The sequence below is a fragment of the Phacochoerus africanus genome, chromosome 9 (assembly GCF_016906955.1).
Source record: "Phacochoerus africanus isolate WHEZ1 chromosome 9, ROS_Pafr_v1, whole genome shotgun sequence".
NCBI lineage: Eukaryota > Metazoa > Chordata > Mammalia > Artiodactyla > Suidae > Phacochoerus > Phacochoerus africanus.
The window spans coordinates 100,542,253-100,562,204 of record NC_062552.1 but is presented as its reverse complement, the minus strand read 5'-3'; the positions used below and the strand labels follow the sequence as shown (position 1 = coordinate 100,562,204).

The 19,952-nt window shown below is 38.7% G+C and overlaps 2 protein-coding genes across 3 annotated transcripts in view; one reads left to right on the top strand and one right to left on the bottom strand.

The window, feature by feature from the left end:
* Positions 1–1,513: 1,513 nt before the first annotated feature.
* On the bottom strand, positions 1,514–18,301 carry FCF1 (FCF1 rRNA-processing protein). 2 transcript variants are annotated; one of them, XM_047796181.1, is made up of 8 exons: positions 18,244–18,301; positions 17,884–17,951; positions 16,631–16,702; positions 15,899–16,047; positions 9,691–9,763; positions 4,087–4,174; positions 2,503–2,597; positions 1,514–1,721 (listed from the first exon to the last, which is right to left on the bottom strand). In XM_047796181.1, exons 1-8 carry the CDS (start codon positions 18,244–18,246, stop codon positions 1,673–1,675), a joined length of 597 nt encoding a protein of 198 aa, XP_047652137.1. In that variant the 5' UTR covers positions 18,247–18,301; the 3' UTR covers positions 1,514–1,672. The 2 variants fall into 2 exon arrangements, with proteins under 2 accessions (XP_047652137.1, XP_047652138.1); XM_047796182.1 differs by having other exon boundaries at positions 18,064–18,281.
* Positions 18,302–18,344: 43 nt separating this feature from the next.
* The window catches only part of AREL1 (apoptosis resistant E3 ubiquitin protein ligase 1), a 47,387-nt gene continuing 45,779 nt past the window's right edge, over positions 18,345–19,952 (top strand). The window contains 1 exon segment of the mRNA XM_047795296.1: positions 18,345–18,597. The gene's annotated coding sequence lies outside the window, so the exon portion shown is untranslated.

The window sequence follows — 19,952 nt, the reverse complement described above, 5'->3', positions numbered from 1 at the left end:
ATTAGAACTGGGCTTACACAATATCTGAAATTTTTATTTTAATGGGTCCTGCCTAACTGCTGTCTGAAATGGTTATACCTACGTGTATTCCTGTCAGCACTACAAGACTATCCATGTCCTCACACCCTTGCTATATACATTGGAAAATCTTCTTGTTAGTCATCTGTCTTAATTTGGGGAGAAGAGGCTTTGCAGAGACATCTAATTTTAATGTATCCACACTTATCAATCAACCTTTTCTTTTACGGTTTTTACATTCTTCGTCTTATTTAGGAACTCTACCCGGAGGTTATACACATCTTTCTCATTTTCTTTCTAATACTTCTGTAGCTTAAAAAAGAATTTAGACTTTGATCCACATAGTCTCATGAAGGATATGAAGTAGAAATCTAAAATTCTTTTCAAATCGATAGCCAACTTATCATTATAATAAGCAAGGTAGACATCAAATGGTTATGTGGTTTGCCCAATTCATATAGATATTAACTGATGAAATCAGGACTCAAACCCTAGGAGAATGACTCCACAATTATTTGGCCTTCTAATGCAATTTCCCTTTTTCCATATATTTGAAATACCAGCTTTAAAATATACCAAATTGCCCTAAATATATAAATCTATTTATGGACTTTCTATTCTGTTTCAATGATCTATTTGTCTTATCTTACACTATCTTACAATCATTTAAAACACCTCATCTGATCATGTTATCCACCCTGACTTTTTTTTGGCTGCACCATGGCACATGGAAGTTTCTGGGCCAGGGATCGAATCTGAGCCACAGCTGTGACCTACGCCACAGCTGTAGCAATGCCGGTTCCTTAATCCACTGGGCCATGGTGGGAACTTCACACCCTAATTAAAATTTTGTTAACTCCCTATTGACCTCAGGACCAAGTCCAAACCCTTCAGCATGTCATATAGGGCCCCCTCCTCCGTCTCCTACCTCTGGAGTCTCAGACGTGCATGTGGACTCCTTCCCCCATGTCCTAGTTATAAAAACCTTCTGACAGTCATCTAAATAGGCAAAGCACATTTACTCTATGTAATATCCATCCTCCATGCTTTTATGTATATGCTTTATATGCCTCATTTTCTTTACCTCATTTACTGGGCAAGAACCTATTCACTTTTTTAAAGATTAATTCAAACATAACTACCTCTATCTTTTCTTCCCTCCCCATCCCAACCAAGCAGAAAGAAACCATTCTGGGAGTTCCTGTTGTGGCTCATCAGTAACAAACTCAACTAGTATCCATGAGGATGTGGGTTCAATCCCTGGCCCTACTCAGTAGATTTAGGATCCAGCGTTGCCATGAGCTTCAGTGTAGGTAGCACAGCTTGGATCTAATATTGCTGTGGCTGGTGGTGCAGGACGGCAGCTGCAGCTCCTATGTGACTTCTAGCCTGGGAACCTCCATATGCCTCGGCTGTGACCCTAAAAAGACAAAAAAAAAAAAAAAAAAAAAAAGGAAAAGAAAGATGCAACAAATTTTGAAATGACAAAAATATATCATTTTCAACACAATATTAAAAAGTGGGTGTATTTAACCATACTCAGCTCATTCAGAGCACATGGGTGAGTGGAATAACTCATGCTATGGCATGATTAATGAGTTAGCAAAGGAGAAAGTTGGTCGAAGGGAGGCAGAGGAACTTTGTCTTTTAAGGATTAGAACCGAGGGGCTCCATAATCATCTGGCATCCGCTCAATGTTGTACCTGATTAGGACAAAAAATTAACACTGGTAAGAAAGGTGAGTCCAGAACTTACCAAAAACCCATCCTTTACTGATTATAGCACTCTCACGTCTTGTTGTGAATCCTTTTTGTCAGTGGGAACATTTTAAAAGAATATCATAATGAACGATTTATAGCAAAATTCTGACTCCATTATCTTTACTCTTCAAAGTCAGAAAGTTAAGAAGCTGGGAAGCCAGGCACTGAGTCCAAGGAAGTCCAACCCCTTCACTCATATTCTTCTCGTTATATGTGTTCATCCCAGGCTGAAAAGCTGCACAAGAATAGTCTGAGGACTGACACAGGACCATCCAAGAAAGATAAAAAGCAGCTTAAAAAAATGCTATATATATATATGTGTGTGTGTGTGTGTGTGTGTGTGTGTGTACACACACACACAAAATCATATATATAAACTTCTAGTTACCCAGATCAGGCAGTAATCACATGAACTAGGGTTTTTAAGAAAAGATATTTCTGGCCAAAAAGCTTAGCTTGATTTAAATTACTGCTTTGTATTTAAAGTCACACAGCTCTCTGTTCCTTCTAGTGATCTTATTGTAACAGTGTGAATGTCTGCCTTATTTCTAAATCCTAGTTTTATCTTTTGCCCTTGTTCTTACTACTTTGTCTCATTTCTTCAAATAGAACTATGTAAACATTTCATAGGACAATCTCTTTTAAATCCTTCTATAACTGGACCTCATTTTTAATTGGTATCAACTATATACTTTTAATCACTTCCCTAAGAGAAAATTCTCACCTATGGTTAGAAATGTACATGATGGGAACTCCAGGGATCTTCCGGATTCTTCGTTTAAGGTCCCGGTCAACTGTGGCCACAATGTAACACTTGTGCTGTAACAAGAGACACAGATTGAGTGTTCACATAGAGCTCACTGAGGGATACTGGCTAGTCTGAGGAATTATTCATTTTCCCAGTAAATAGGAAAGGAAAAGGTAAACAATCTCCTGTGATCTAGGAGCTCATATTTATAAAACATAACAAGTTGCCTGGGCTGAATGTTGTTCTAAAAATCTTGAGGGAAAGGACACAGAATAACTATTTTATCTTTTTCTTTTTTGTCTTTTTAGGGCTGCACTGGCGGCATATGGAGGTTCTCAGGATAGGGGTCTAATCAGAACTGTAGCCGCTGGCCTACACCACAGCCACGTCTGAGACCTACACCACCGCTCACGGCAATGCCAGATCCTTAACCCACTGAGCAAGGCCAGGGATTGAACCCACATCCTCATGGTTCCTAGTCAGATTTGGTTCTCCTGTGCCACGACAGGAACTCCTAGAAAAACTATTTTAAAACTGCAAATTGCTTTTTGTCTCATATGTGGAAAGGATTTTCACATCTGGGACAGACAATTCCTTGGCTTGGGAAAATGCCCTTAGAGACTCTATGCAAAGGTAGAGTAAGCACCTTAGATCAGAGGGCACAGCTTCTGCCTTTTGCAGGATCTCTGGGGCTTGGGCCTACTCTGAGGCCTCCTAGTGGTGTAGGCAGCCTAACATTGGCCCTGAAGCCAGACAGGAAGATCTCCAGGGCAAGTTTGAGTCAAATGGCTCTGAAAGCACCAACATTTAGCTACCATTTGGAAACTAATTTGTATTGTACTCAACTTCCATAGCACCCAAAGCTCTCACTGAGTTTTATAGAGCTGCAGATTGGTGTCAGCCATGCTATGGGAAATTAAGGGAAATGCTCGCCCCACCCATGGGATAATGTGGCTAAAGGGATGGCAATGTGATAAGCAGGTGAGGATGATTATTCTCACAGAAAGAGGCTCTTATAAGGGCAATCGGTAGCAGAAGTTCTTGTGGTGTTTCACAAGGAAGCCAGAACAGAAGAATCAAAAACTTACTTATCTAGGGTATGTGTGAGACAACACTCTGGAAGACTCAGATGTGACTGAAAAATACTTCTGGGTTAGGCATGGCAGAGAGGAACAAAATCCCTCCGTAGGGAGTAAATGGAAATGGAATCTTATTTTAGATTGACAGGGAGGTGGAATCTGATATATTACTATGTCTACACTCATTCATTTAAACAATTTTATAGAGAACATTTGTGGAATAAAGAATCACTAAGTACTCCAATTACACACCTAATAAATCCAGGTACCAGGATCTGAAACATCTGCTGCCTAAACCCATAATCTTTTCATTATGGTTATAGTATACATTTCTAATCCACTTTCTCAAATAAACAGAACTTCCTATGAAGAGATTCTATATATAATTTTTTTTTATCATTTGTATTTCTACATAAAATTTCAGGAAATAATCCTTTTTTTTTTTTTAAAGCACAAAGTAAATATTAAAAAATGAGGTTACCTGGGTTACTCTCTGTACTAAGCAGTCATCTGCATAGGTTCCTTTGTGTGTGCAGGGTAATCGTTCAAATCTTGGATCCTTGGCAATCCTATTTGGTTATAAAAGTGGATTAATGAAAACAATCAGGCAACTGGATCACTTTACAGTCTCAATCAATGAAATAAAAGTAACTATCTAGTGGCAATTTTAAGACACTTCTCTCCTGAAGCTTATCTTCTAATTGGAAAAACAATTTATAGAGAAAGGTTAAAAATTAAAGCTTACTCACTGACAGCTGGTGTGCTTTATATCATGTATTCCTCACAAAACTCTGAATTACTGTATTTCCATTTTAGAGATGAAGAAGCAGATTCAGAGCAATTGATTAATTTGTTGAATGCTGCACAGATGGGTAAAGTCAGGATTCAAAGCCAAATCACTTTTAACCTAACCGTTTCATTTTTACGAAGTTGTCTTACACAAACATACAAGAATATGGGCACGAGGATGATCGCTACAACACAGCTTATAATCGTGGCAAATTGGAGATAATCTGAATATCCATCAGCAAGGCAAAAGTTAAATACATTTTTGTGCCCTATCCGTTAAAAAAATGAGGTAGAGCTGTATGTACCAATTTGGAAGAACAGGTAATAAATTGTTAAATAAACAAAGCAGATCATATATGATATATCATGATATGATTCAATTAAGAAAATACAAATCTCATTCTCTTTCTCTAGATTTGCATTTGTTCAGAAAAAAAGTCTGGAAAAATATACAGTAACTATACTAACCCTTACCACTTGTCATTCTCAGGGTAAGGGAATGAATAGAGTGTGACCATGGAGGAGAACTTTTACTTTTTATTGCATGTATATATTTACATAGTTTGCCATAAATAAATCAAACATGCACTACTTTCATACAAAATTTAAAAAGCAAAACCTCAATCTGTGATTCCCAGAGTCATGTTCTTTCTATTACACAATGACAATGAGTCAGAATGAATAAAAACACAGGGCAGCACATACATACCAAATGCAATAAAAAATATTCCATATTGCAGTGGTTCAGAGCTAGGTCAGTGTGGGTTGGGTATATTTAGGAAAAAACTATGTGGAGATAAGGTAAAATGAAGATGAAAGAATGTTCTAAGCAAAATGAAAGGAGGCACATTCCAAACAGGGCACCAAGCATCTGTGAAATGGTTTGGTGGTGTTCAGGGAAGAGTGAGCACTCGCTTCCGGTGGGGGGCTGTTTGTGCAGGAGGGATGGAAAGGCAGCTTGAGGATGGACTAGGAAGAGTCTCCAGAGCTGGGCTGAGGTGTGTGATTTCTGTGACATAGGGGATAGGAGGCAAAAAAAGATCTCTTGGTGACTGAGTGACACGAGCAAAGCTCTGTCTTAGAAAGACTAATTAGCTGTGGCGAGCCGACTACGCTAGAAGCCAGACTGGCTACTGAGAAACTAGAAAGGCAATTGTCTAGGCCTTGGCTCTTTGGGTTGGTTATTCCCCTCACTCCTGAAACTGTCAACTTCCTTCCATTAACTCTTCCTAGAAACATACCAACATGCTCTAGTATCTTCCCCATCATAAGAAAGGAAAAGAAAATCCTTCTTTTTACTTACTGTTCCACTCCTCACCAACCCCCACAGCTGGCATCCCATTTCTTTGCTTCTCTTTACAGCCAAACTTGGTGCTTCCACTTGGTGCCTCTATTTTCTCCCCTCCCACCCTTTATTTTTATTATTATTTTAAAAATAACTGTCTCTTTCCCCTTTTATTTGAAGTATTTCAAGTCCACGAAAAAGTGTAAGGAATGATGAATACCCTGTACCGACCATCTAATTAAAGAAATACAATGTTACGAACAAAAATGAAGCCCTTTGCCCATCCTAATCTCTTTTTACTTCCCCACAAGTAACTATTATCCTAAATTTGGGTTTTATCAGACCCACACACATACGATTACATTATGTATACACCTGTAAACAATGTAGTATTAGTTTGCATGTTTTTAAACCTTAAATGGTATGCTCCACGTATGCTCGTTTGCTCTTGTTTTATTTCCTTGTTTTTGAGATATATGCACACTGACGACCAAAACGCTACCTCACTCGCTGTCATCCTGTATAGTATTTTATTTGTGAACACTCCACAGTTTACCCATTATCTTCCGAATGGATCTTTTGGCTGCATGCAATTTTTTGCTACTATCTACATAAGAAAATTTCAATACTGGACTCCAGTATATGTATGTGAGCTTCTTGGTGGTAAGTCCTTTCTTTTTTACCAGAACCTACAGTATGAAATTCATTTTACTTAAGCACACACACACACATATATGCACACCTATATAAAAGTGGAGAAAGTTCTGTGACATAATACTCAGCCTTTGCTACACGCAATGCACACAAATTTTCTAGTTTATTCTGTCTTATTAAAAAAATAATACTGGTTGGGAGCTCCCCGGTGGTCTAGTGTTTAGGACTTGGTGCTGTCACCACTCTGGCCCTGGTTCAATCCCTGGTTGTGACCCATTGTATTGATTTTGCAGTCTATAGGTTTTTGATATCCAGGTTGAAAGATGCAGTGTCATAAGGGTATGAACAACCTTACTTTCACCAGATATTATTGCCAAATTACACTCCAATATGACTGTCCAATTTATATCCTTAGCAGTTGATTATGAGAATTCCCATTGCTCCACAGCCTCAACTATTATTGGCATTGTTGAACAGACTTTAATCTTGTCAATCTGCTGGGTATGGAATATTTTATTGTGAATTTAAGGATTCGGTCTTTTTCTTATAAATTTGTAGTTTTTTATGTTTTGAAAATGAGCCCTTTATTAATTATATGTGTTACTAATATCTTCTCACTTTCTGTGGCTTGTCTTTTCACTTTGTTTTTGGTGTCTTTTGCTATACAGAACTGTAATTTCAAAATAGTCAAATTAATTAGTTTTCCATTACAGTTTAGACTTAAGAAATCCTTACCTACCCTATAATCATTAAGATAATCTTTATGTTTTCTATAAGGGTTCAGATACTTAATCCACCTGGAATTTACTTTTTGTGAAAATAAGATAAAGATTTTTATTCAATTTTATTTTAATAGTTTATCACTTTCCAAACAATTCTACCTTTCTTCTATATTAGGCTCCCAGTTTTCTTTTGCCTTAAAAAAATTAGCCTTATTAGGTATGAAATATAATAAAATTTACTGATTATAAATGTAAAAAATTTTTTTTAGTGTATTTATTTATTTTACTTTATTTTCCCACTGTACAGCAAGGGGACCAAGTTATCCTTACATGTATACATTTTTTTTTTCCCCACCCTTTGTTCTGTTGCAACATGAGTATCTAGACATAGTTCTCAATGCTACTCAGCAGGATCTCCTTGTAAATCTATTCTAAATTGTGTCTGATATAAATGTAAAATTTGATGAATTTTGACAAATTTACATATCCATGCCACTACCTCCATAATCAATAGAGAATATCTCTGTCACTACAAAAAGTTCCCTGTGTCTCTTTGCAGTTAATCCCCCTTTCCTACCCTCAGCTCCAGGAATCACTGATCTATATTCTACTACTGCTATTTTGTCTTTTCTTGAAATTCATACAAATGGAATCACATCTGGAGCAGTGGAAATGTTTCATTTCATGATTATGATGGTGGTTCCAAGACTGTATACATTTGCCAAACCCATCAAATTATATGATTAAACTTGGTCAATCTTATAGATTGTAAATGACACCTCTATAAATGCAACCAACACACACACCTATCCACAGGCATACCCTGCACTTTCAATGGGTCTTTTACTCATGTGTGATTTTATAATATCATGCATTGGTCATTTGGAAATTACTGATTCACTGAGTTACACAGATATTCCAAATATTGACACATTTTATTACACAACATTAAAAAAAACATATTCAGAGTTCCCATTGTAGCTCAGTGATTAACAAATCCGACTAGGAAGCATGAGGTTGCAGGTTCAATCCCTGGTCTCATTCAGTGGGTTAAGGATCTGGCGTTGATGTGGCTCTGGCATAGGCCAGTGGCTACAGCTCCGATTAGACCCCTAGCCTGGGAACCTCTATATGCCACGGGTGCAGCCCTAGAAAAGGCAAAAAGACAATAAATAAATAAATAGATAAACAAACAAACAAACAAACCATATTCATTAATATCTTCACTGGTCTCAATAGAAAGGTCATTAGAATTGGGAATGTGATAATGATTTTCCAAAATGCTATTTTTTCACATGAAAGCTCAATTTTTATCATTGATAACTAAGAGTAAGTTGTTTTCCTTGAAGTGACTGGTTCACTGCATTAATTTTTGAGAAAATACCTGCTAAATACCAAAGTCTGAAAAATCAATGTTTGTCAGTCGTTCTTCACATAAAAATATTTCATGAAAAAGCAGCTGGTTCAGCTCACAACTCAAGCACACAATGCTTTTCACTGAGACAACTTTCATCCTTTGGTATGCGGCAGAAGTGCTTTTTTCTTCTTTCTGCTCTACTGAGATATAATTGAGATACAGCGCTGTGTAAGCTTATGGTGTGTAACATAATGATTTGACTTAACACACATGCTGAAATGACCACAGTAAGGTTAGTGAGCATCCATCAGCAGAGATGCTTTATGTGAGCTTCACATTTCACCACAAGGAATCCTGATGTGTACTCCAGGACTGAGATTTAACAATTTGACTGCTCCACTAAGGATAGTCTTAAGTGACTGTAGCATTTTTTTTTTAACTGCCAGGGAATTATAGTGAAGAATGTCAAGACTACCAGGATCACTTGGCCCATTGCCTTGATTTTGAAGAAGGCACTGGCATTTTTGCCCTCAGTACAAATGTCAGCACTGTGACAAAGACAACATCTTGGTATCATCATGAAAACAATTTTGTAAACTCCCTGCAAAGCTCTCTGGGACTCCCGGATTTGGGAGGGTTCCATGAACCACACTTCAGGAATCAATATTGTGAACTCAAGGGTACTTTCTAGGGTAAACTTAAAACTCATAATGTGAATCCTTCAAGTGTGAGATTCCAAAGGAAATAACTAGATAACAAACTAACAGAAAGATACTTTTTTTTCTTTTGCTTTTTGTTTTTTTATGGCCACATTGGCAGCATTTGGAAGTTCCCAGGCCAGGGATCAAACCTGAGCCAAAGCTATGACCTATGCCATAGCTGTGACAATGCCAGATCAGTAACCCACTGTGCTGGGCCAGGGATCAAACCCACATGCCAGAGACAATGCTGGATCCTCAACATGCTACGCCACAGCAGGAACTCTACAGAAAAACACTTTCTAACTGAAAATTAGAACTTAAAAGGAAGCCCAACAGACCGATAATGACTTAAGTAACTCAGTTCAAAAAGCTTCAGCTTAAAAACCTCAAAATATCAAATGTTTGCCTTCTTAATAATAAACAGTTAACTAGTTTTGTATGAATTTTTTTTAAACTAACCAGGCAAGGAATCTTCGGACAGAGCAAGGAATCTTTGGACAGAGCAAACAGATGAAGGAGGGTCAAAAGAATATTCAGTATGCCAGTCTAGAATAAATATAGACCAGCTTTTTCTTACCTTAGAGCCACTCGATACTTCTGCCCCAATTTCTCAATTTCAGCCATTACACAGTCAGTTATACACGGGATACCTGACAGGAAAAAAAAAAACAGTAACAGAACTTAATAAAGGAACTGATTTTACTCTCTCTGCATTATATCCTGTTGAGAGTCTTTAAAAGACCTATAAGACTTCTGGAATGCAGTGAACAATAGGACCTAGAGAAAAATAAAATCCTTATTTATAAAGAAATTAGGGAACCGTTCCAATCCCACATCACAGATTCCATAAAGTATCTATCATAAACATATCTGGGGAAAAAACTAAGCTGGATCTCTGTCGTTTTTTATATATAAAAATAAATCCTAGATGGAAAAAAATTTAAATGTGAACCAAAAGAAACCATCAGAGAATGTAAATTTGATCACATTAAAACATGAAACTTCTGTTTGAAACTATCAAACAAAAAGTCATATTAAAAAAGAAAATAGGAGTTCCCGTTGTGGCGCAGTGGTTAATAGATCCAACTAGGAACCATGAGGTTGTGGGTTTGATCCCTGGCTTCGCTCAGTGGGTTAAGGATCCAGCGTTGCCGTGAGCTGTGGTGTAGGTCGCAGATGTGGCTCAGATCCCAAGTTGCTGTGGCTCTGGTGTAGGCCAGTGGCTACAGCTCCGATTCGACCCCTAGCCTGGGAACCTCCCTATGCCGCGGGAAGCGGCTAGAAAAAAGGCAAAAAGACAAAATAAATAAATAAATAAACTGGGAAAAATATTTCTACACATTTACCAAAGGGTTAATTTTCTTCTTCTTCTTTTTTTTTTTTGCTTTTTAGGGCTGCACCTGTGGCATATGGAAGTTCCCAGGCTAGGGGTGGAATCAGAGCTACAGCTACCAGCCTAAGCTGCAGCCACAGCAATGTGGGATCCGTGCCGTGTCTGCCACCTACACCACAGCTCATGGCAACGCTGGATCTTTAACGCACTGAGCGAGGCCAGGGAATGAACCCGCAATCTTGTGGTTCCTAGTCAGATTTGTTTCCGCTGCGCCATGACAGGAACTCCCAGGGCTAATTTTCCTTTTCTTTTTTTGCTTTTGTAGTCATTCCCAGGCACGGGATTGAATCCATGCCACAGCAGTGACAACGCTGGATCTTTAACCCTTAGGCCACCAGGAAACTCCAAAAAGGCTAATTTTCTTAATAAACAAAGAGCTTTATAATAATAGCTTGGAATTATGTGTTATTTGCCAGACACTGTGTAAGCACTTTACGAGGATTACTTTGTTTAATCTTCAGAACAATTCCTATCAGGTAGTCCTGTTATTATTCTCATTTTATAAATGAGGAACCTGAGGCACAATGAAGTACCTAGACAGCAAATGGTGAAGCCAAAGTTTGAACTGAGGTTGTCAGGCTACAGAGTGGGTTCTTAACCACCATGCCACATTTCAGTTCATAAATGAAGGCATACAAATGGTCCATCAACATAAAAATACTCGATTTTACTCCTAATTAAAGATATAAATGGAACAAAATTTCATTTTCTACCTACCACTGTGGCAAAAATTAAACAGATGAAAATACCCAATATTGAAGAAATAGATATCCTCACACTAAGTTAGCAGGTGTATAAATTCATTTAACTATTTGAGGGAAATCTTACAATACCTATTAAAATAAAAAAAAAATGTACTCCCTTAATATTGCAATACAGCTTCTAGAAAATGTATCCAAAGAAATATTCTACCCTAACACAGAGACACATAAGATATTCACTACAGTCGCTGTTTTAAATAGGGTAAAAACTGGAAATAATCCAAATGTCTAGTCTTTAAAAATGACAGACTATCATTTTTTAAATGTAACCTACCAAAAAAGGAATAAGGTTCATGTATATAAACTGGCACAGAAAAATGTTCAAGAGTATTTGTTCGATGTAAAAAGCAAGGAAAAATGGGTAACTAGATGGAATGTTATTTGGTGACAGAAAGAAATGATATACTAGTACATGCTTTAACATGGATGACCCTTGAGAACATTATGCTAAATGAAAGAGGACTAAATATATATGATCTCATTTTAATGAAATGTCCAAAATAGGTTAATCTACAGAGAGAGAAAGCAAATTTATGGTTGCCTGTGTGGGGGGGAATGAGAAGGGTTGAGGGATGATGGCTAAGGAATTCAGTTTCTTTTCAGGTAATGAAAATGTTTTAAAATTGAGTATGAATCATACATTTTAAATGAGTGGATTACATGCTACGTGACTCATATCTTAAAGCTGTTTTTTAAAAAGCATGAAGAGGAGTTCCTGTCATGGTGCAGCGGAAACAAATCCGACTAGCATCCATGAGGATGAGGGTTCAATCCCTGGCCTCACTCAGTGGGTTAAGGATCCACCTGTGACCAAGTTGTTGTGTAGGGTGTAGATGCACCTCAAATCTGGCGTTGCTGTGGCTGTGGCTGTGACATAGGCTGGCAGCTGCAGCTCTGATTCGATTTCTTTTTCTTTTCTTTTCTTTTCTTTGTCTTTTTGCCTTTTCTAGGGCCGCTCCTGCGGCATATGGAGGTTCCCAGCAAGGGGTCTAATTGGAGCTGTAGCTACCAGCCTACACCGGAGCCACAGCAACGCAGGATCTGAGCTGAGTCTGCAACCTATACCACAGCTCACGACAACGCTAGATCCTTAACCCACTGAGCAAGGCCAGGGATCAAACCTGCAACCTCATGGTTCCTAGTCGGATCTGTTAACCACTGAGACACGACAGGAACTCCTCTGATTTGATTTCTAACCTGGGTACTTCTATATGCCTCAGGTGTGGCCCTAAAAAAAGAAAGAAACCACCCCTTGCTCAGGAAAGGCATTATAGGCAACTTTCATTTTCTTTATGCTAGATTTTTTTTTTTAACAAGTACATTAACACTCTTGAAAGCAGAGTTAAGAAAACTTACATTAAAATACAATGCCCAGAAGAAAAAGCAGCTGTAAAATAGAGGAAAGGAGTCAGGAAGAGCAGACAGCCACGGAATTAGAGGGTAATAGGTGCCTTAAAATGATCAATTTCAGAGCCACGTAGCACTGAAACAAGGGCTTGCATCTGGAGCAGGCAAACAGGAAGCAGGCCTAGGAAGATCACTACAAAGAACAAGGAAGAGGACTCCTGGGCAGAAAGGAAAGCTGATGGGTAGCTAACTACCCTCCATTGTTGGAGTATCAGATGGAAATGAAAGGGACAAGAAGCTATGAAAAGCTCAAAGGGGCATCGCCAAGGCAAGAGGAAGATAAAGGCCTTTTTTATGAATAAAGGCAAGTGAAAAAAATTTGAATAAGCAGAGCTTAAAACAGTTAAGGATCTCCTCGGTACCTGAATTTGTACTATGCTCCAATGTTTCTTCCACCTTTGCTTTGAGGTATTAGGTTACATAGGAAGTGGTATTTTCCTTAATAAGTTTGTTTTTCTTTTCTTTTTTTTCTTTTTTCTATTTTGGCTATATCTGGGGCATGTGGAAGTTTGTGGGGCAGGGATTGTACCAGGTCATAGTAGCAACCCAGGCTGCACTGTATCCTTAACCTGCTGTGCCACAGAGAGTGTGGCACAGAGTGAGAGCATTCAGCTGTATGCATTACAGCTGCACTTTAAGATATCCATACCTAGAGAAAGCTTAACTATGGGACTGAAGTTATCCTAAACAACTACCATTTAGATAATAGCAGTAGAGCTTTATTTTTATTTATCTATCCCTCTATCTATCTACCTACCTATCTATTTATTTGCTTTTTAGGGCTGCACCCGTGGCATATGGAAGTTCCCAGGCTAGGGGTCAAATTGGAGCAGTAGCTGCTGGCCTACGCCACAGCCACAGCAATGCCAGATCCCAGCCATGTCTTTGACCTACGCTGCAGCTTGTGCCAATGCTGGATCCCTTAACCCACTGAAAGAGACCAGGGATTGAACCTGCATCCTCATGGATACTAGTAGAGTACTTAACCTGCTGAGCCACAACAGAAACTCCAATAGCAGTGGAGCTCTAGGGCAGGGAAACAATTCACCTCCAAGGGCCATGCTTGAACTCTCCATTCATTTCATTTATAAACAAGTAATTTCATTTATAAATAAATAAGTATTCCAGGAGAAGCAGTTAAGACAATTATAGGAAACAGCATGGGAATGCAAAAAGCCTACCAGGATTAGTGTCTTCCCTCACACAGACCACCCTAGTCCACTCTTACAGGCATGGTAGTGGTCCAGCTTCAGACTACTCTTTATCATTTCAAAGAGGATTAAAAATACTAAAGTATTACCCGTACAGAGCTTTAAAAAAAATATGAACAGGCTTATATAAAAAAAACAACCATCCTGGGACCTTTCCCCACCTCACCAATTCTGATCCTTAGAGATGACTACTTTAATCCATTGGCTGTTTTTCTCACTTGCTGGCTACCTTCATAACTTGATATAATCAACATATGCAGTTACTTTATTTATTTATTTACTTTTGTCTTTTTAGGACCCTATCCTCAGAATACGGAGGTTCCCAGGCTAGGGGTCTAATTGGAGCTGTACCCGCTGGCCTACACAACAGCCACAGCCACGCCAAATCTGAGCCACGTCTGTGACCTACACCACAGCTCACATCAGTGCCGTATCCTTAACTCACTGAGTGAGGCCAGGGATCGAACCTGCATTCTCATGAACACCAGATCCCTTTCCGCTGAGCCATGATGGGAACTCCTACACAGTTATTTTTTATATTTATTAATTTTAGGCATTTAAAGATATCCCTTATCTTCCCATCTTGCTAATATTAATAAATCAATAAGCAACATTTATATTGCTATCACTCTGTAAATGTTTATTATATAGTATCTTTTAAATATTAAAGGAGGTGCAAGTTTTTTCCTTTGATTTCCACAATTTATTCTTTATGGCAAAGTTTAAGTCTAATTTTCATTTGCACCTTTAACTAGATGACTGGAAAATATATGACGATAAATTCACCACAAAATGCAATAGATCTCACCATTAGGAATTGATTCCCTTGCACGTGGCCTAAATTTTCTTTTTCCTTCTCATGGTAGGAAGAGAAGATCATTTGAAGGAGGGGACACCCAAACACCCAAGGAAAATCTATTAATGGTAAACTACATATCTAGGTGAAAACAAACTACCTCAGGTCCTTTGTGGTACAAATAAACACCAAACTGAATAAACTTAGGAATAGCTGACCATTATCATTTTTGGTTCTGTGATTGTAAATGGTAAAACATCTTATTTAGCCTTTCCACACTGGAGCAGAATGAGAATACTTTCTCCTTAATAATATATATAGTGAGAAATGAAATAAATGTTCATTTATCCAGAATTTTAAAATCCAAAATACTGGAGTTCCCGTCGTGGCGCAGCGGTTAACGAATCCGACTAGGAACCATGAGGTTGCGGGTTCGGTCCCTGCCCTTGCTCAGTGGGTTAACGATCCGGCGTTGCCGTGAGCTACGGTGTAGGTTGCAGACGAGGCTCGGATCTGGCATTGCTGTGGCCCTACAGCTCTGATTCGACCCCTAGCCTGGGAACCTCCACATGCCACGGGAGCGGCCCAAGAAATAGCTAAAAAGACAAAAATAAATAAATAAATAAATAAAATTAAAATCCAAAATACTGAAACAGAAAATTCCCCACCTATCTTCTAAATTGACATCTATAATGACGGTCAAATCATGGCAAGTGTTTTCTTTTTTTTGTTGTTGTTGTTGTTGTTGCTATTTCTTGGGCTGCTCCCGCGGCATATGGAGGTTCCCAGGCTAGGGGTCGAATCAGAGCTGTAGCCACCGAATCAGAGCTGTAGCCACCGGCCTACGCCAGAGCCACAGCAACGCGGGATCCGAGCCGTGTCTGCAACCTACACCACAGCTCACGGCAACGCCGGATCGTTAACCCACTGAGCAAGGCCAGGGACCGAACCCGCAACCTCATGGTTCCTAGTCGGATTCGTTAACCACTGCGCCACGACGGGAACTCCTGCAAGTGTTTTCTGAACTGTGAAAGTTAATTACTCCAGGTCAAGTTTCCATTATATTTCAATTCACTGAAAATGGTCATTGCTATGGTGAGCAAATTAAATGCCCAGCAATTTGTTTAAATACAACCTCACTGCCCTCTTTTCATGTACTTGCATAAGTATAATTATTCTGTACAAATATTACAGAAAAGGAAAAGCATGATACTCACACTTGGCATACAGACAGTCCATCATTGACTGCACTAAGTCCAGTTTGGCTTTAATGGAAAAGTTGATAAAGTTGGTATCAACCAGGATGTGGTAAGGTGGGCCCAGCTGTGTATTATATTGGAAGAATAGGCAGGAAGGGTGTTGGGGGCTGAAGGAAAAAAGAAACAAAACATAAAGTAAGTCTGTACTAATACTAGGCTATAAATAAGAAAAGAAGTCTCTGCTTGGAACAGTATGCTACTTTTTCCTTGTTCATTGGAAATAAGTCCTAATAAATCCTGATGATATATCCACCAATCTAGGGCAAAATGAGAAAAATAAAAAAATGTGATGAGGTTTCATGAAGTCAAATGTATTTATTTAAAAGGAATGGCTTTATTCTGAAAATATGCCCTTAATACTTTCTGGGGAGACATTCTCTCTTTGATGAAATGCTGGTACGTTTAAACAATGGTAATTATTTCTTTTGAAAGATTCTCGGCAAAGGAAAAAATGATCCTAGATTCAATCTCCAGGATTTTAGGGAAAACTTTACTGTTTCATGAAATCCAAAAACCTTCAAACCATTAGAATTGGTATATGCTCATCAAAATCATATGAGCATCATTTGCATAGTTGTGCCAGACTTAACAAATGACTGAGAAAATCAGTTCAGTGAAAGTGAATTTCTAAGAGGTCTATAGTTTTAGAATCTTCTAGTTTTAGAAAACGTGAAATTTTTGATTACTCACACTTCTCTTTCCTTGAGTGCACTGGGATCTTTCTTTTCTTTCTTTTTCGGTTTTAATCTATCCTTTTCTTTACTAGGAGAAAAAAATTTCAATGCACGAGAGAAGGAAAAAACTAACAGTTATAATCTCATCAAAATTAAGTTTCTTTTTTTTGTCTACAAAGGAAATCATACTTTGTGACTTCAATATTATTAATATCAGCAAACACTTTCTGAGCACAAATAACTGTGTGGTAAGAAGCCTGGAATTAACACAATTAATTAGTAAAACATGTTAAATTTTAAAATGGTTAGCTAGTAATCCATAAGAATTATTAATTGTTAAGTAAATGTTGGTTATATTATTACTTCTTTCTTGGTCAGAAGCTCTCATATCAAGGATCAAAATCCACTTCCAAGCAGTGGGTAAAAAGGCTGATAGTTATCTTCTGATGACTCAGATGTTTCAGTGGCAGGGGGGAAAGGGTTCCCCAACATGCCTCTTATAAAAGGCTAAAATATGACAATACATACACCAAATTTAACCTTAATTACTAATAAAATATTATTAGTGGGGTAAATTTTCTTAAAATTACATAATAAATATAAAGGCTAAGAATACAATTTAATAACTCTAAAGGCTCTAATGAACATTCCTTTCTTTTGAGGCTCTTAAACACAATTAAGTCCAGTTCTTATTTAATAACTCCATCCATTCTTCACTGAAGCAGGCAAGCTGTTTAGATTCCCCTTATAATAGGGAATATCATTCTACTCTTCCATAGCCATTCTACTTTTTTCTTCCATACCCATAAATCTTCTTAGAAGATTTATAAAATGGAGACATCTAGGAGTCTTCCTATTTTTTCCTTCGAAAACACTTGAGTGTCAGGTGCTGGCTGCACAAGAAAACTGTGGTTTCTGACCTCACGGTCTTTCAACAATCATACGACATCCTTTTCCTTGGGAGTATAAGTGCAACAGCAAGAACATAAGGATAATCCTACCACCTCACAGAATTGTTAGAAGGCTTAAATGTGACATGGCAGATACAGTATATAAAACCTGTCGCACAAATTGAACACTTAAAGAGATGCTGAATTCTCATCCCATTCACCACATACTTTATACTTTACTACTTTACGTTATATAAATCCAAGACACAATAATATTAAAAATTCACACAAAATAACAACAAAAACTTTGACTGCTTATCCCCTGGTGACGCCTATATCTCTGGGCAGTCTACGAACGCAGTTGATTCCAGACACTCACAGTCTCTGATCTCTGAGACTAAGCATTCGCTTCATGATAGCATACTTCCGTGTTTTCTTTTGCTTCCCCTTGAAAGAAAAATTTTAGCGTTAAAAGAGTTGAAAATACATTGCATCTTTGTGAATCCTTTTCTTTTGTCCACTCCCTTCTTCCCTCAAATACCCAGCTCCCCTTACTTACTCTATCTGCCCCAACCCAGCGCTCTCCCCTGTCGCTGGAGCATAAAAAAACACCATTCCGAGCAGTTTAAGAGCTAAGATCAGAATGAAAATAAGCAAGAGAAATGTGGTGGAAATTTGACCAAGGACTACTCCCTCAATCTCCGTCCCAAACGTGGTCCGACGATTTCCCTTCTCTCACCATGTTCACGCCGCACTCTAGTTTCTTTGGGAATCACCTGCGGCGCGACAGTTTTGCGTCACCCAACACTGCTTCCGGCAAAGGATAGCCCGGAAGCGGAAGCCACTTTGGGGAACAGAAAAGCCCGAAGCCGGTTCCCAGCCGCGGCCGGGATTTGTATTGAAGTCTCTTGCGGGGAGGGTCGCGGCCTGGATATCTGCGGGTTCTGCCTCCACCTACCGGGTGGCAGAGCTGGGACCTCGCCGTGCTGCACCCACCTGCTCCGGTAACGTTTCTCTCCTCTTATCACTCCAGCACAGGGCAGAGCCCAGAGGACTTGCCTGCACCAGAGTTCCAGAGAGAGGGAGGACATGGGTAAGGGGGACGGAATTCTGGGTTGCCCAATAGTTTGGGGAAACCCATTATCCTTATCTTTCAGTGCTGGGGCCCCAGGTCTCTATCATGCTCCTCGGAGGCTCTGATATCTACTTGGTTCTCCCAGCCGTCATGATGCTTCGTGCAACCAGGTGGACAATTCTCATGCTTCTCGCCGAGTGAATACCGTGTATTCGTCTCTGTGAGGCGAGAGATGGTGTAGCATATGAAGGCCTTCTTTAGACATTCTCTGGAAAATTAAGGCGTAAACTTGAATGTGTTACTCGTTACCGAGCCAGGAAAACGTTGGGAAGTACTTAACACTTAGTGTGCAGCCTTGGTGTGTCATCCTTAATGGAAAAGGGAGAGTTTTTGAGAACAGGAAAGGGGAGATAGTCCGTTGAGTATCTGCTATGTAGTTGATGGTTCTTAACCTCTTGGAGCTCCAAGGACGATTATTTAATAAATGGGTACACATACATTTGTCTTACAGTTGTGAGACTCGTGGACTCTGAAGCCCATCTGTGGACCCTCTAGATGTCTGTGGACTTCAAGAACCCCTATCTTGTGTACTGTATTTGGCACTTTAATTATATTACCTGCTTTGACTTTCACAATAACGTAAAACCCTGATTTTACAAATGGTGAGATTGAACCTCGGACTTTGTTCAGGAAAGTCTGTTTGATTCCAAAGCATGTACTTTTCTTATTGCGCAAAGCTGTCCTAGTATTTGAAATCCAAAAAGGCTGTGAGGTTGAAAAAAAAAAAAAAGCTGACAATTGCACCATAATCCTTACCGTGAACCACAGTGTATTAACATGAACTTTGGAGTCTGACTGATGGGGTTAAATTCTCTTCTGTCTCTTACTAGCCATTGGGTGATTTTATCTCTGCTTCAGTTCTTTATCTGTAAAATGGAGGAGATCATGATAATATTTGTCTTACAGGTGTATAGTAAGGACTAAGTTTGTTAAAATATGAAGTCCCTAGAAGAGTGCTCACCACAAGTAAACTTTATTAAAGTTGTTTTCTATTACAGTTGTGTGTCTTCTGTCAGAGTATATCAATTGTATTTTAATATAGTTGCTCTCTTTTTGAACTTGAATCTGTTGATAGCCTCAAGAACCTTATTATGCTTTCATTTCTTGAAAAGCTCAATTGCAGGGTGATTTCTTATGGCAATTTGAGTAGAGACAGTTTTCCTTCTCTTTTTCCCTTTGAGGTATGCATGCATTTAGATAGCGTTTAGGGCACATATCTGGCTTTGTAGGCTGTGAGTTTTTGATATTGAAATAGTTTTATTATGGAAGCATCTACAGATACCGTATGTGCCTCCTTCTTTATCCCACTTGTG